Source organism: Salmo trutta, chromosome 16, assembly GCF_901001165.1.
Source record: "Salmo trutta chromosome 16, fSalTru1.1, whole genome shotgun sequence".
Classification (NCBI taxonomy): domain Eukaryota; kingdom Metazoa; phylum Chordata; class Actinopteri; order Salmoniformes; family Salmonidae; genus Salmo; species Salmo trutta.
The window spans coordinates 50,075,289-50,093,593 of NC_042972.1; the positions used below are offsets into that span (position 1 = coordinate 50,075,289).

At 40.4% G+C, this 18,305-nt stretch overlaps 1 protein-coding gene across 1 annotated transcript; it reads left to right on the top strand.

Moving 5' to 3' along the window:
- The first annotated feature begins 11,477 nt into the window (after positions 1–11,477).
- Positions 11,478–13,686, top strand: LOC115150964 (tumor necrosis factor receptor superfamily member 5). Its single transcript, XM_029694829.1, has 7 exons — positions 11,478–11,631; positions 11,887–12,012; positions 12,270–12,404; positions 12,525–12,612; positions 12,714–12,784; positions 12,864–12,980; positions 13,178–13,686. The coding sequence occupies exons 1-7, from the start codon at positions 11,502–11,504 to the stop codon at positions 13,231–13,233; spliced, it is 723 nt and encodes a 240-aa protein (XP_029550689.1). The 5' UTR covers positions 11,478–11,501; the 3' UTR covers positions 13,234–13,686.
- The last annotated feature ends 4,619 nt before the right edge of the window (positions 13,687–18,305 follow it).

The following is an 18,305-nucleotide window of genomic DNA, read 5'->3' on the forward strand; positions in this document are numbered from 1 at the left end:
TGGTAAATGACAGTAAATTCTCCCTCAGTTTTTTATGTGACCAAGTTTTCAAAAAACGGTTAAATATCTACTCCGAATTAAGATTCAAAGTTGTCTTCAGAAAGAATGTGGTGCCAGCTATGATATGACACCTATTGAACTACAGTAACTGAAGTGGATCAACACCCGGTAACAGAATTACAGTTACAGAATGACATCATGGGTCCTTGATCTTTACTATACAGAAATGCACATGAATGTCATTTTCATCATGGTGATGTATCCAGAATAGGTACCCAAAGTAGAAACATTTTATATCCTCCTTTGCATGTTTGGGTATTATTCACACTGCCTATTTTTTTAATGAGCTCGGCATCCAAACAAGACCAAATGTGGTTGGTCCAGGCCATACCAAATCTGTATCCAAGCATAGACATCCATGTTTGGACATCACAGTACAGCACAGTAGAGTACAGAAGAGCAGAGTAGAGTAGAGAACAGTACAATACAGTAAAGAAAAGTAGAGTAGAGATTAGTACAGTACACTATAGTACAATGTAGTAGAGCACAGTAGTACAGTATAGTACAATATAGTAGAGCACAGTAAAGTACAATACAGTAAAGCGCAGCACAGTACAATAGAGTAAAGAAATATAGAGTATAGTATACTTCAGTACAGTACAGTAAAGTACAGTCCAGTCGAGTATATTACATTATACTGTACTCTACTCATGTGTGCTCTACTGTACTGTACTATACTCTACTGTGCTATACTGTGCTCATCTGAAACTCTGGTTTGTGACTACTTTAATTTCCCATTGTGGCCAATTCAATTACAGTCATTATGTGACAGATTTTTCGGTCACTCTGTTACTGATTTGGAACAGAGGGATGTGTTTTAATCACTTAATAATTCATAAACAACATTGTTATCAGTAAAAACACCATAAGTAATTGGTAGGTCTACCTTTCCTTGTTACTTCTGTGAACGTTCATAATCCTCCTTCCTCGTGAGTGAGAGAAATGAGAGAAACAACCTGAAAGAGATGTGGGTTTTTGCTAACAGAATGACAAGACATTAGGCAATACAACTTAAACTTACAGAAGGCAAATAAATTCTCCAAAACTAAATACAAATGTTGGGTAACACTTTACTCGACACCCAGTGTCATACGGTAACACATTTTGACAGTGTCATGATCCATATATTTACACCTGTTGTGACAGATATTGCGTTATTTTATGGGTGATTTTGACACCTACATAAGAGTGTCAAAACCCACGTTTATTCAAATGAGTTTTTTCCCTGCCAAGAAGTTTCCTTTCGTTCGAAAGTTTGTTTCTTAAATCCGTTGTTGTTGTTGTAATGAATTCTTTACAGTCATGTTTTTTTCATCATATTTTAAATAACTTCTGGAAAATACACTTTATGACACTGCCATGAAGCATTATGACCGTCATAATCATATAAGTCAGATAGGCCTATCACGTAAATGCCCTTATATCAGTCATCAGTCAAAAAGAGGGTGTCTTGTCCTGCTCCTGAAATCTCCTCCAGCATTCATCCCAGTCATCCGCAACAGAGGATTGGGGTAGGTGCTTGTCTGACATCAATGTGTGTGCAATTACAGTGCTAATTTAACATGCTCAATTCAAAAATTGTTTGACACATATGCTATGTAATGGAATGTTTTTCCTTAGGGTGGGTTTTGACACTCTTATGTAGATGTCATAACCAGCCATAAAATAATGCAACATAAGTCACAACAGGTCTAAATATATGTGTTGTGGCAGTGTTATGACCATATTATAACAGGTTACAACACATTAGAACAAGTTAGGTCAGCTGTCATGACATATCATGTTATGACGCGGAGTGTCACGTAACGTTTTACCGACTTTTGCAAGATGTTTTTTAAGACCCCTTTTCCATCTGTGTGACCAGAAATCAAAGCTTTTGCGTATTCCACATTTTTAGGATGGAAACTGGTTGAAAAACATACCTATGACTTAATTTCCCATAAATGTACACTTTTAGCTTTCATTTGACATCAAATTTGATATGCTCCTATAAACTTAATATGGGTACTCATGGGTACTTTTACATGGAAATCACCACTTGTGAGAAACAATATACTTGACCACATCAAAGGTTAATTAACATGCGAGACTCCTCTACTACAGGGTAGTGTTGACCAGGTGATGTGTGATGCTGTGGGTGGTTGTGATGGCTGTAAGTGATATGTGCCCTGACTCTTCTTGGCAGAGAGGCTTCAAGTAAGGGAAACTACTGCAGTGTATGTAGGCTGTGACAGTATTGTGACGATTATTGTGACCCACCCACACACTTCGTCTTATCTGTGGTCTTTATCTGCAGCTGACACCACGTTGAAGAGGCGATGTGACAGTTGTGACGTGTTATTTTGGCTCTTAGTTGGTTAGGAATGAAAGAGTGACAGAGACTTTAAAGGAGGCTGTCTAGAGAAGTTTAGTAGGCGTGTGGGATTGCCTCCTTGTGACAGTTTTAGAGAAAGTGTTACCCACAAGCATTACATAATATCAACTAGCTCACAGGGGTATGCACAGTGAGCTCTGACTCAGGCTGAGAATGGTCTTTGTCATCAGAACACATAATGTAATGTGTACAGAGACACACTTGGATTTCACATATACCGGTGCAAATCTCTTTCACTTCAAATAATAGTTCATTAAATACATCTGTCCTAAATCTCTCAGATATAGGACAGACACTTCAGAACAACTTCCTTGGACTATCTGTTCTAGGTAGTGCATTTGTTGTTCAATGCATCTGTACGGCCTAAAAGCTGTAAGGACAAAAATAATTGCTCATCAAAAAAAAATTCAACATATTTTTTCATGCATCAAGGGGTTAAAAAATTCTAAATCAAATAGTAAAATGATCCTTGGTATGACCTGCTTAAAACAATTCCATATAGCCCTCCCCCTCTATAGAAATGTTGTACAACATGAGCTCATGGGCTCTCATTAAGTGTTTGATTAGATTTTTGAAACATTTGCATTGATGTCAGAGTGATTAGAGGGACAATAGAGGGCTGAGTACCAGGCAGTTAGCAAGTTTGGTAGGCTACTAATGACCATCAGCAGCATCAGAGCTTGTAGAAGCTTAATTATAGTGACTAAACGGTCAAATGGAATTTGACTGCCGTCATGACTCGCGACTGCCGGGGTGGCGGTAATACGCTCACCTTAACAGCCCGATGCATGACCACAATGTATTGATACAAAAACATGTTTTTTTTTCAATTTAAAGTAGGTCAGGGCGTGACAGGGAGTGTTTTGTGTTTTTCTATGTTTTGTATTTCTACGTTTAAGTTCTAGTTTTCCTATTTCTATGTTGTTGTTTTTTGGGATGATCTCCAATTAGAGGCAGCTGGTCCTCGTTGTCTCTAATTGGAGATCATACTTAAGTAGGGTTTTTTTCCACCTGTGTTTGTGGGTAGTTGTATTCTGTTTAGTCTATGTACCTGACAGAACTGTGCGCTTTCATTTTTCTCTTTGTTATTTTGTCTTTAGTGTTTTTGAGTTAAAATACATTTCATCATGAGCACTTGTTGACAGCTGTAACGACTCTCTATGACAGTCGTTACAGCTGTCAACAAGGCAAAGGTCCAAAAACATGAATTTGATGATGTTCACAGATCAATAGTTTAAAAAAAACCTGTAGATTAAGTCTATAAAAACATGTGGTTAATGATTTTTAATCTAGCCCTGTTTGGAATACAGGGCCGGGGGTTCGGAAACTTGTATTCACAGTCCACAGTAATGTTACTGTAGATATAAAATAGATATAAAACTATGATATATTGTTTGTGGATGTTACATCAAACATCGTCTTACAACTAGCTCATTGTTCTTCCAAATGCACGTCCTTGGTCAAACTACGTGTTACAAAGCCAGCTTTACTCTTGGTCAGTGGCCTTGAAACTGAAGACCGAAAATGTAGAAGTTTCACCACCATGTTGGTCATTACAGGGAAGAAGAGAGCAAGCTCCGCTGAGACTGGTGACTGACATGTATCATTCAGGCCTTCCTAACCTGTTATAGTAATGAACTATACTGCACTCCTGTAATGTTGTACAGTAGCCTGATTTGATTGTCACCTGTGCTTCTAAATAAATATTTTTTTGAAAAGAGGAGGATCCCATCAGCATTCTATAGGCTAGGCCTACTATATTTATTTCTCAACTTTCCTAATATTAAGCACCATGGGCGCCACTTTGGTTTTAAAAGTGGGGGGGACATAACCTGGCGAGGGGTCTGCTGTCCTCCCCCTAGAATAGTTTTGGGCATCTTCAGCTCATTTCATGCATTTTTACACAATCCAATATGCTGTCTCTATTTAGAACAAAAAGTAAGAAAAATGCTCACAGTAATCAAGCTAGGTCAGGGATCATTATTAAATATGTGACTCGTTTCAGGAAACGAGGCGTATGTCACTACTTCACAGGAGAGCCATTTGAACGTAAACTTAAAAAAATAATCAAAATGTGTTTTTTTGGCAGAAATGCCTTCTGGAACATATGAACTTTCATGTGCCTTATTAAAAAATGTGTATGCCATCTGTAAATACAAATAAAAGTGTTCAATTACGAGGCTAGTTGGTTGGGCATGTTTTTAATACAGACATTTTTGACAAATGTATTACAAATAGAAAACTGAAATATTACATTTACATAAGTATTCAGACCTTTTGCTCAATACTTTGTTGAAGCATCTTTGGCAGCTTTGAGTCTTCTTGGTTATGACGCTACAAGCTTGGCACACTTATATTTGGGGAGTTTCTATCATTCTTCTCTGCAGATTCTCCCAAGCTCTGTCAGGTTGGATGGGGAGCGTCGCTGCACAGCTATTTTCTGGTCTCTCCAGAGATGTTCGATCGGGTTCAAGTCCGGGCTCTTGCTGGGCCGCTCAAGGACATTCAGAGACTTGTCCTGAAGTCACTCCTGCATTGTATTGGCTGTGTGCTTAGGGTCGTTGTCCTGTTGGAAGGTGAACCTTCAACCCAGTCTGAAATCCTGAGCACTCTGGAGCAGGTTTTCATCAAGGATCTCGCTGTACTTTGCTCCGTTCATCTTTCCCTCAATCCTGACTAGTCTCCAAGTTCCCACAGCATGATGCTGGCACCACCATGCTTCGCGGTAGGGAAGCATTCAGGCCAAAGAGTTTAATCTTGGTTTCATCAGACCAGAGAATCTTGTTTCTGATGGTCAGAGTTCTTTAGGTGACATTTGACAAACTCCAAGTGGGCTGTCATGTGCCTTTTACTGAGGAGTGTCTCAATCTGGCCGCTCTACCATAAAGGCCTGATTGGTTGCGTGCTGCAGAGATGGTTCTCTCATCTCCACAGAGGAACTCTGTAGCTCTGTCAGAGTGACCATTGGGTTCTTTGTCACCTCCCTGACCAAGGCCCTTCTCCCCCGATTGCTCAGTTTGGCCGGGTGGCCAGCTCTGGGAAGAGTCTTGGTGGTTCCAAACTTCTTCCATATGAAAATGATGGAGGCCACTGTGTTCTTGGAGACCATCAATGCTGCAGACATTTTTTGGCATCCTTCCCCAGATCTGTGCCTCGACACAATCCTGTCTTGGAGCTCTACGGACAATTCCTTCAACCTCATGGCTTGGTTTTTGCTCTGACATGCACTGTCAACTGTGTGACCTTGGGTAGACAGGTGTGTGCATTTCCAAATCATGTCCAATCAATTGAATTTACCGCAGGTGGACACCAATCAAGTTGTAGAAACATCTCAAGGATGATCAATGGAAACAGGATGCACCTGAGCTCAATTTCAAGTCTCATATCAAAGAGTTTGAATACTTATGTAAATAAGGTATCTGTTTATTTTTAATACATTTGCAAAAATTTCTAAAAACCTGTTTTCACTTTTTCATTATGGTGTATTGTGTGTAGATTGATGAAGGATACAATTACTTAAAATTTTAGAATAAGGCTGTAACGTAATAAAATGTGAAAAAGTCAAGGGGTCTGAATACTTTCCGAATACACTGTAAATAACATGAGCATGTCTACTTCTGATTAGCTTCCCAGTAAAGCATTAAAAACAATCAAGCAAACCAGAAATGCTAAAAATAGCCCATATTAACATATGTAGCCTAAGAAACAAGGTTCATGAAGTCAATAGCTTGCCTGTAAAATATTCCATTTATATTCTGACTATATCTGAAAGTCACTTAGATAATACCTGTGGTAGCAAAACATGGTTATAACATCTACTGAAAAGACAGAAATGACAATGGGGCGGTGTTGCGGTTTATATTCAGAACCACATTCCTGTAAAAGTTAGAGAGCATTTCATGTAAAATACTGTTGAAGTAATATGGCTACAGGTTAATCTGCCTCACCTAAAGCCCATTCTTGTGGGAAGCTGCTATAGACCACCAAGTGCTAACAGTCAGTATCTGGATAATATGTGTGAAATATTTTCTGGGTGATTTAAATATAGACTGGCTTTCATCAAGCTGCTCACTCAAGAAAAAGCCTCAAACTGTACCTGCAACCTGGTTCAGGTTTTCAGTCAAGCTCCCAGGGTAGTTACAAGCAGCACAGGGTTGAAAATCATCACCATGTATTGATACAGTGGCTGATAGAAATTGATGATAAAATGATAGTGCTGGTCTTGTTAGATTTCAGTGCAGCTTTTGACATTATCGATCAGAGTCTGCTGCTGGAAAAACGTATATATTATGGCTTTACACCCCCTGTTATAATGTGGATAAAGAGTTATTTGTCTCAGAACACAGAGGGTGTTCTTTAATGGAAGCCCCTCGAACATAATCCAGGTAGAATCAGGGTAGCTGTTTAGGCCCTTAGCTTTTTTCAATCTTTACTAATGACATGCCACTGGCTTTGAATACAGCCAGAGTGTCTATGTATGTGGAAGACTCAACACACGTCAGCTACTACAGCAACGGAAATGACTGCAACATTTAACAAAGAGTTGCAGTTAGTTTCAGAGTGGGTGGCAAGGAAAAAGTTAACCCTAAATATTTCTAAAACAAAAAGCATTGTATTTGGGAGAAATCATTCACTAAACCCTAAACCTCAACTAAATCTTGTAATAAATAATCTGGAAATTGAGCAAGTTGAGATGGCTAAACTGCTTGGAGTAACCCTGGATTGTAAATTGTCATTGTCAAAACATATTGATACAACATTAGCTAAGAAGGGGAGAAGTATATCCATAATAAAGCGCTGGTCTGCCTTCTTAACAAAACTATCAACAAGGCAGGTCCTACAGGCTCTAGTTTTGTCGCACCTTGACTACTGTTCATTCGTGTGGTCAGGTGCCACAAAAAAGACTTAGGAAAATTGCAATTGGCACAGTACAGGGCAGCACGATTGGCCCTTGGATGTACACAGGGAGCTAATATTAATAATATACATGTCAATCACTCCTAGCTCAAAGTGGAGGAGAGATTGACTTCATCACTACTTGTATTTATGAGAGGTATTGACATGTTGAATGCACTCTATTCCACATCAAGTAACTGATACAAGTCGTAAAATTAGATAAAAAACACCTTATGGAACAGTGGGGACTGTGAAGCAACACAAACATAGGCACAGACACATGCATACACACACACGATAACATATGCACTATACATACACATGGATTTAGTACTGTAGATATGAGGTAGCGGTGGAGTAGGGGCCTGAGGGAACACAGTGTGTTGTGAAATCTGTTAATGTATTGTACTGTTTTTAAAGTAGTATAAACTGCCTTAATTTTTCTGGACCCCAGGAAGAGTAGCTGCCTTGGTAGCAGCTAATGGGGAACCATAATAAATACAAATACATCTTTACTAATGCCGCAGAAATGTCCTTTAAAATTGTATCCAAATCCATAGGATGTAGTGATCACAATATAGTAGCCATATCTAGGAAATCCAAAGTTCCAAAGGCTGGGCCTAATATGTGACCCGTTTCAGGAAACTCAGCGTATGTCGCGGGTCACTACTTCACAGGAGAGCCGTTTGAACATAAACTTTATTTTATTTTATCAAAATGCGTTTTTGGGGCAAAAATGCCTTCTTGAACATGTGAACTTTCATGTGCCTTAATAACAAACTTGTATGCCGTCTGTAAATAAAAATTTAATTATTAAATTATGAGCCTAGTTGGTTTAGCCACAGAAAAAGTCAGCAACCTTCCCGCTAGCCATGATTGGCTGAGATAATGAGTGGGCTTGACATGTTGAGAGATGAGTTCAGATTGGTCTGCCATGTAGCACGCGTCTGTCTATTTGAGATGGTCAGTATGTGTTGGTAATCCTGTCTAACACTTCTTTTAAAAAAAATATATTGCGTGGTAAAACTTCGTAAGTGTTGCTTTCCACTTTCTGGAGGACCGAGTTCAGTCGAATTTGAGTATGATAGCTAAGGAGATGGAGAAAACACCTGTCTCCAGATTACATCTTCAAACTAATAGCAACCGTGTCATCCGTGACAGGAGACTCATCCATATATGATGTATACAGGTAAGAAAGTGGTTTAATTTCCAGTTAAAGTGTAATGTTAGCTAGCTAACGTTAGCTGGCTGGCTCGCTAGCGAACGTTATGTGCATGATATTATTATTCGTATCTCAGAGCCATTTGCTTGGCTTGCTAACATTGAACCTGGTTGGTTAGCTACCTGAAGATTCATGCGTGAATTGTGATAATGGTTCATTGTTTAGCTAGCTAGCTACATGTCTGAACAAAGACCCAGCAAGCAATGAGGAATTGGCCCAGAAGCGGCCCTCTTCCGGGGGGCCAGAACTGATTGAATTGGCCCAGAATCTGGTGTCGGACTCGGCCCAGAATCAAAATGAATGACTGCCCAGAATCGGCCCAAGTACCTCGGGCCGTTTCCATCTACCGGAATTCAGCCAACTTTGCCGGCATCTTACCAGAATCCTCCCAGAAGCAGCCCGATGCAAATTTAAATGAATGTATACAAAATTACCTGATTTAGTCATTTTAATATGACTATTGAATGCATCCAAATTATACCCATCCCCCCAAAAAAAATTGTGTCGGAGGAAACACCAAATTGTCACATACACATGGCTAGCAGATGTTAATGCGAGTGTAGCAAAATGCTTGTGTTTCTAGTTCCGACCATGCAGTAATATCTAACAAGTAATCTAACCTAACAATTTCACAACAACTACCTTATACACACAAGTGTAAAGAAATGAATAAGAATATGTACATACAAATATATGAATGAGCGATGGCCGAACGGCATAGTCAAGATGCAGTAGATGGTATAGAGTACAGTATATACACATATGAGATGAGTAATGTAGGGTATGTAAACATTGTTTAAAGTGGCTAGTGATACATTTATTACATACATTTTCCATTATTAAAGTGGCTAGAGATGTTCTCAGCAGCCACTCAATGTTAGGGATGGCTGTTAAGCAGTCTGAAGGCCTTGAGATAGAAGCTGTTTTTCAGTCTCTCGGTCCTCGCTTTGATGCACCTTTACTGACCTCGCCTTCTGGTGACCGTGTCAGCGTGCATATGCCTGGCCTGCCATAGGAGTCGCTACATCCCAGCCGGCCAAACCCTCCCCTAACTTGGACGACGCTGGGCCAATTGTGCTTCGCCTCATGGGTCTCCCGGAATGCGACCAGCACGGGTCTTGAACCAGCATCTGTAGCAACGCAGTTTGCACTGCAACACAGTGTCTTAGACCACTGCGCCACTGGGGAGGCTCCATCCGCAAAGTTTTTAATGCTGATCAATTGCCTTGCACGTATGAAAAAACTAAAATAGTACGCAGAATTCTTGAAGAACTTAATTGAAATGTGAATTGTATTTTTTTTATCACAGAAACAATGAGAAAATATGGAAAAATAAATAATGAAATGTTAATTATATAAATCAGCCCGTGTAATCATCTGCCAGAGAGTAGCCCCAATCGACCCGAGCCCCAAGTAATACATTTGAGCCAGAAAACTCAGACCGGAATCGGACCGAGCTCAATCCTCACATCCTAGCCATAAGTAATACTGCCGGAGGCGGCCCAGACTCAGGCCACATGACGTTGGCCGAGTCTGACTCTCAGCCGAGTGCCTAGACTCTAAGCCGGAATCGGCCCAGATCCACTGTGCTAGCTGGGAACCACTGTGCAAGCATCCATTTTAATAGAATGTCACTGCGACAACTGTTGATAGACGTTGGTTAGCTACTTGCAGATTCATGCAGGGTAGCAACGTCATGAGTTGTGATTATGGTTCATTGTTTAACTAGCTAGCTAGCTACATGTCTTAACAAAAGACTCCAATATGCAAGTATCCATTTCAATAGAATGTCACTGCGACAACTGTTGATAGACGTTGGTTAGCTACCTGCAGATTCATGCAGGGTAGCAACGTCATGAGTTGTGATTATAGTTCATTGTTTAGCTAGCTACATGTCTTAACAAAAGACTCCAATATGCAAGTAACCATTTCGGGTGCGTTCGGAAATGCAGTCTGGCCATCTACTCCGATATTAGAGCACTCTCGTCTGAGTGTGCCAGAGCGCAAAATAAGTGATGAATTTACGAACGCTCAACACCAGTTGAATATGGCCGGTGTCAGTAAATGTTGGCAAAAAAGCATAACTAAATTGTTGCTGGCAGCACAGTTACTTACAGTCACCAACGCCCTGGACAATCGGACAGCACAGTTGCAGTCACCAATGCTCTGGATAACATAACAGCCTAACCAGCTCTGCTAGGGCGAGTAATGTTCAGTGAGCTGTTCTCTCATTTATGTCTGGAAGTAGCTAGCAAGTTAGCTTGGGTGCTTGACTGCTGTTGTTAGTACAGAACGCTCGGATCAACACTTAAAGAGATGGATGGGGCTAAAGCTTAAGAGGGTGTGAACGATGCTGAATAGGTGTAGACAAAGAAGGGCTCTCCAGTAGTAGTACCAAAATATTCAAAGGCAATTTTCTCAAAAGTGAGTATAAAAGTTTATCAACTTTCAAAGCAGAATTACTTTCCCATTGTTCCTCAACTGTAGTGTATGATATACCATTTTGTAGTCTCTACTTTTATCCAATGTAAAAAACACTATTTAAAATTTTGTACATAAGACCGATTTGAGGGGTCGGTCACAAATGTGCTCAAGTTAATTAACGGTCAATTACTGTGAGACCGGCAGTTTTTTGCTTGACAATCACCAGCTGACAAAATGTAATGACCACCACAGCCCTAGTCATGCGTGTGTCAGCACAGTCTGCTTTTCACTGTACCTTTTCACAGAAAAGCTCACCACACCGGCAAACACACACACACACAGAGAGAGAGAGAGAGAGAGAGAGAGAGAGAGAGAGAGAGAGAGAGAGAGAGAGAGAGAGAGAGAGAGAGAGAGAGAGAGAGAGAGAGAGAGAGAGAGAGAGAGAGAGAGCTGACGGCACTGTGTAACGTCACTGTGCACAGCAAATAAAACCCTCTCGGTTGAAAGGAGAGGATACTTAACATTATGAACACTCAATACATACAGATGACAGTCATATGTTTTCTGTGTTTTTGGACTATGGGTTTAGCAGCGGATCTACGATGCAATGATATGTATGAAAACGATGGCAGATGTTGTGAACTTTGTCCACCAGGTTAGTTTTTAGCCTCTAACATCAATTCAGTAGACTAGTGACCATGGGATTAAACAACTGAACATATGATATAAAATTATTATACCAATTGAAATCCTTTTTTAAAATAATAATTATTCTGAAAAATGATGTATGTAAATGTTAATTGGAACCTGTGTGATGATTACTTGATGTATAAGACATATAAAGTAATATTGAATGAGTGATTCTGTGAGTGGTAGGGATTATGATATACAATCCTGTCTTGGTTCATAGGCACATTTTTGAAGAAGCACTGCACCACTCAGGCCAAAACCGACTGTGGTGACTGCCCAGCGGACTCCTACTCTGAGTTCAGTGACCGCATAGAGAACTGTCAACCATGCCTCAAATGCCAACAGGGTAAGTGTTAAGATGAGAGGTGACATAAACAAAACATTCTATTGATCTAGCTCTGAAAAACATTAGCGTCCTACACTTAGATTGTTGATGGACCCTCAATGGGTTAAACAAGTAATGATACTGTAGGAAAGAGAGAATGTCAGGAAAGTGGTGGCTTCTGGGGCTCACACTTTTTATGTCATTGTTTGGAAATCCCTTTACTGAATTATTGGACTCTCACCCAGGTGTCTTCTTTCTCTCTTTGCTTTTCTGGGCAGTCTATGCAAGAGCATGCACCTCAACCGCAAACGCAAACTGTTCTTGTGGCTCTGGTTTCCTGTGCTCAGACCATGTCTGCTCAAAATGTGAAAAGGAAAAGAAATGCCGCAAGGGAGAGGAACTGAAGAGGACAGGTAAGACATTCATATATTTTCCTTCCTCACTACTTGTCACTGACTATTTACAAATGTAGCAAAATGATCAACAGCCATGTCCATACCACTGCTAACTTAAAGTATGTTTTCCAATGGAAGGTTCCAGGGAATATACTTGGAAATGTGTCCCATGTCCTAATAACACATACTCTGACACTGAACAGGGTCACTGCAAACCATTGACACAGTAAGAACACAGTTTTGAAAAATAGCCAAATATCAGTTCCTCTATCGTGTGAAATGTTTTTTGAGGCTCCTAAATAACATGTAATACCTTGTCACCAACAGGTGTGGTACATTTGGATTTGTTGTGATCTTCCCTGGGAACAAGACCCATAACTCAAAATGTGGTATACATGGTATGTTGGCGATTACAGTCAAGCAATTCATAGGTATTAGAAATGTATTTGGGTTGTAATATTTTTTTCTGTTTATCAGGAAACAAAGAGGACGGGCGTTACATTCTGGCCATTGGCTTCTTCTTCTTTGCTGTCGTCCTCTTGGTGTTCCTCACTTATGCCTGCATCAGGAGAATCGGGCACAAGCCTAAAGCTAGTGAGTACCACAGAGTTGGTTAAGGCTATGATACTGTGTGCCGGTCTATTTGGAATACTTTGGAACACATAGCGTAGTAGCTTAGGCTACAATTTATTCTCAAATGAATTACAGTAAAGTTCAAGTTCAAGTACTGATGTTTTAAAAACAGCCTTCAGTGAACTGCTCTGCTACAAGTATTTCCATCACTTCTCCAGATATACATGGTTGCCCGCTGTCAAAAGAGGAGAGTGGAGGCCAGCTCATCCAGTAGGCTGAAACCAAGGACAATGCCAGCCAGATTCTGCTGTCCATGGCGAGCATCTCCACTGTGTGATATCTTACATCTGCTTGCAGGAGTGCTTTTATTGCAGGGTAGCATGTCAGCTAGTCCTGAATGAACAAATGCTACTTCTACAATTTGTTTTGCATTTAGCCTGCAATAATTTCCTTGTGTTTTGTAATCTTATTTGTTGCTATTTCCTTTATTTGTGCAGTCTTTCCTCAATACTAAGTATTATTTTATATAACTTTCTTACTTTTTTGCACAATTAATGCTGTTTTTACTCTTTCTAAAGAATCCCAATTTAACTTAAAGTTCCATTAAAAGGATAGTTCACCCAAATTAGAAAATGACACATTGGTTAGCATTTTTTCGGGCATCATGTTCAAAATATCAGTAAATTACTTTGTTGAGTTTCACAATAAATGTTTGATATTTTCAAATTATTTGGTCATGATGTGCAAAAAATGCTAATATCGGTCCAATGACTTGAACGGGTTTTGTGCAACAAATGCTAAAACATTAGCATGTGGAAACAGTGCAAAATTAACACATAGTACAGAATCAGTGGCGATTTTAACATGTAAATCTTGGTGGAGCAAAATAAAAATAAAAAGTGGGATGCATGCCAGCAAAGCCACTACACAACACTAAACCATACATGAATTGTACTATAACGGTGACAAACGGTGCCCACAAACTGTTAGAGCCTACATAAAGCTGTCCCAACAGCAGGCCCAACATCTTACCACTGTTACACCTGGCTATCAGCAGACCAATGCCTGGGAGCGAAACAGTTCATTCAGTCTCATTTACTGCCTTAAAAAAAAACATACTGTAGCTGACATGGCTGACTTGCTTAAACAAATGTGGTTTCTAATGACAATTGAGATGTACAAACTATGGCATAAGGGGACAACAAGCGGATAAGAGGCAATCTGTAATTTTGATTAAGACATTAATGAGCGAGCTAGGACGGACATAGTCAATAAAACTAATTGTTTAGCACTTTTGAAATGTACAGCGACAGAATTCAGAACATGGGCCGTTCTTACTGTGTACTCCGTGTACACCAAGTCAGAACCGTAGGATAAATAAAGGGAGCATGTAAGCAGACAATGAAAGCTCTTACAATATTCGATTATTACATTTCTCTAAAACAGGTTATAGGCTACATGTGCGCCACCAAGTCAGAACAGTAGGAGAAATTAAGAGGGAGATATCGACAAAATTATAAGGGTGAGGCACATGGGCTACTAACAGCTTACTACACAACATACACTTAGTATTACTTTCTTAGCTACAGTATACATAGCTCCCTGGCATATTACATCATTTAAGCAAGACATTTTTGGACTCACCTTGTTGTGCTGTGCTCACTTAAACAAGAAGGTGGGGTGTCGGTCCTTCGTGGGCAAATTTTGTCATTAAAGTCTGGCATTCTCTGGATTTATGGTGCTCTCAAGACAACTGGGAACTCGCAAAAAACATGGTCGAATCATGATGACGTCATTGATCTTCAGGTCATAGCTCTAGAAAGAGGCCCGAGGTCCTGACTTACAATTCCGAGTTGGATTACCATTCAAAACGTAAATCCCAGTCAGAGCTCGTTTTTTTCCAGAATTCCCAGTTGACTTGAACTCACTGAAGTCAAGTTTTTGCAGTTCCGAGTTAACAGTTGTATTGGGCGCGGCACAAATCAGGCTTCATTGACAGCATGGCCAATGTTGAATGTTTATCATATTAAACTTGGAAAGAGACACTTAATCTCAGATTTGGGACCACACAGCCACTCTACTGAATAGCAGGCAAGTGATTGCTTTGCAATGCTTGCAGTTAGCTACTGTCACTGATTCCTTCCAAACCACTCATTGTTGAACTTGCGATTTCCAACTTGTTGTTTAATGTTTATGTCCAATGGCCGATGAGCACCGATACATTTTAACTAGAATTTCTCTTCATATGACAAGAATTAAAAAGGATTTGCCAGTACATTGTCGACTTGATTCATGATGATGACTGCTAGCTAAGATTTTGAAAGTATGATGTTAACATGATCAGTCTAATCAAAGCTACTGTAGATATAATGTGATTTGACGTAATTTTATCTGTGGGCAATGACCTTGAACCTTCTTGGATGGGCACTTCTAATGTAACTCTATGGCTGCAACCAATGGGCTTGAATTCTCGAGGTCGACCCTTAGACTTGGCGGACATACTGTCCCCACTAGCGACAGAACACTGAGCTAATCATGGCGCAACTAAAGAACATTACCAACACCTACGCTCCATATTTCCGCTGGCTGTCCCACCACCACAGAAAGCACTAAGCTAGAATGAAACACCTGCATTTTCGAGCTGCCTTACTGAAGAAAGCAAAAAGAGACCATGTTTGCATGCGGCTTTTTTAAAACAGGTAAGCCCCCCACATAGCTAAAAATGTGGAGCTCAAAACAAGTGTCCTAAATGACCGGTCGCCACTGTACAGAATACATTTTACATTTGAGTCATTTAGCAGACACTCTTATCCAGAGCGACTTACAGTAGTGAATGCATACATTTATTTTTTTAGTTTAATTTTAAACGTTTTGTACTGGCCCCCCGTGGGAATAGAACCCACAACCCTGGCGTTGCACACACCATGCTGGCATTGCAAACACCATGCTCTACCAACTGAGCCACAGGGAAGACAGTATAATTACTTAAAAGGGTGGACAGCTCCAGATCTGAATGTCAGGAGTGTGTATAAGCTTTTGTTCCAGCCCAGTTGATACCTGATTACAAATCATAGCCTATCGCCATGATTCATTATGTTGATTTTTTAAGTTGGGCTGGGACAAAACCCTTTTGTAGCAATGAAGTGCTTTGAAAGGCTAGTTATGGCTCACATCAACACCATCATCCCAGAAACCATAGACCCACTCCAATTTGCATTCCGCCCTAACAGATCCACAGATGACGCAACCTGTATTGCACTCCACACTGCCCTTTCCCACCTGGACAAAAGGAACACCTATGTTTTCATTGACTACAGCTCAAAGCTCATCACTAAGCTAAGGACCCTGGTACTTAACACCTCCCTCTGCAAGTGGATTGTGGACTTCCTGACGGGCTGCCCCCAGGTGGTAAGGATATGCAACAATACATCTGCCACGTTGATCCTCAACATGGGGGCCCCTCAGGGGTGCGTGCTTAGTCCCCTCCTGTACTCTCTGTTCACCCACGACTACGTGGCCAAGCAAGACTCCAGCACCATCATTAATTTTGCCGAAGACACAACAGTGGCAGGCCTGGCCAATTTTGTCCGTATTTACAGATAGCATACAAGTTTGTTATTAAGGCACATGATAGTTCACATGTTCAAGAAGGCATTTCTGACCAAAAATGCATTTTGATAAAAAAAAGAAAAAGTTTACGTTCAAATGGCTCTCATGTGAAGTAGTGACCCGCGACATATACCTAGTTTCCTGAAACGAGTCACGTTTTATTTGACTTCCTGCAATGACTGAAACAGACCAAAGCAGGAGAATAGTGTTCCAGGTTGAAACAGCTTATCTAGTTGAGCGGTAATAATACGCTGGCACACCCATTGGTCTGGAATAGAGGAGGTGCAAATAAGGTTTGCAAGGTTTGGTGTCAATAACATAACAGTAATTCTACCACAAAAACAAACATGTGAATACCATTTAATTTCAAACCCACCATAGCAGGTAGGACTAAATAAGGTTACATTACCTTGCCTACTAGCTATACTAATTATCTGCTGTTCTGCAGTAAAGTAAGGAAACTGTAGACTCAAGAGAGGATGCTAATCAGTCCATCTTTGACACCTCTCAAAAAGCCAGACCAAAATGATACAGCTATTTAGGGTAGCTACAAGCCACCACTCACCCACAGACACAAACAAACATTATCAAGAATGCATAGCTTCACCATCTAAGTTAGACTGTTGGTTTATAAAAGACAAAGAAAGCTAAACTCATTTTTATAATTTTCGCATGCTAGACAATGGCTGGACAAATAGACTGCTAATGTAGCCATCGAGTCAGGCTAATGTTGCTAACTAGTTAACCTTGAGCTAGCTAGATAGATAACAGGTATTGTGTACATTTAAAACTTGCCCAAGACAGTTCATAGAATTGTCAATTTAAACAAATTCAGCCAATTTATTCATTACTAAATTTAGCTATCATAGTTCATCCAGAGATTATTACCTTTGCCTCAATTCTCATACAGATCATAATGGCCCTGGTGAGTGAAGTGAAGCTTGAGACAGCTATTCGCAGTTCTGTTTAGCAGCTATTTAGCGTTTCATTGGGGGGGGGGGGGGGGGGGGTTAAATAGAGGCAAATATATTAATAATAGTCACCTTGTCCGAAACAGGCCTGCCTGCAGCGACAGCAGGTGTGGTAGAGACTTTGAACGTTTGCCCTGAGAATCTTACCAGAGATGATTTTTGACCGGTAGGAGTAAGATTCCTGTTTTTTGGGCGACCCATACGTTGTGTCAAGCTGGGTAATGGACAAACTGGCAATGGTTACATCTGGGAAAGTTTCAAGAAGTGAAATTGTTTAGATTTTTTGTGTATCCGCTGCCCAGAGGAAGTGGGCGCTTCGAATCATGCGTCTCGTGGCTCAACCTGTAATGTGCTTTGCTCTCCAGAGCATGGAGAGCAAAGGGGTGATCAGTGGTGTAGCTTTATGTATAGAGGTGGATCAAATTAAAAATAATATTCCTAGTGTTTGTGACCTCAGCTGTTTGTTGAGACGTAGACCCGGTGGCAATGGCAAGACTGAGAACACCCTGTCTGTCTTGTCTAGCTTCGACATAGAGTTTCTACCTGATAAGGTCAGGTTAGGTTATATTTGCTATTCAGTGAGGGCCTATGTTCCAAACCCACTACAGTTTTTTAGGTGCCAAGGATTCGGACATGTTGCAGCAGTGTGTAGAAGGGAGATCCCACAATTTGAGAAATGTGCAGGAAGGCATAGTCAGAGTGTTGAATAGGTTGAATAGAGAAAGCACTCTACCTCAACTGTGGGGGTACCCACGCAGCTGGGGAT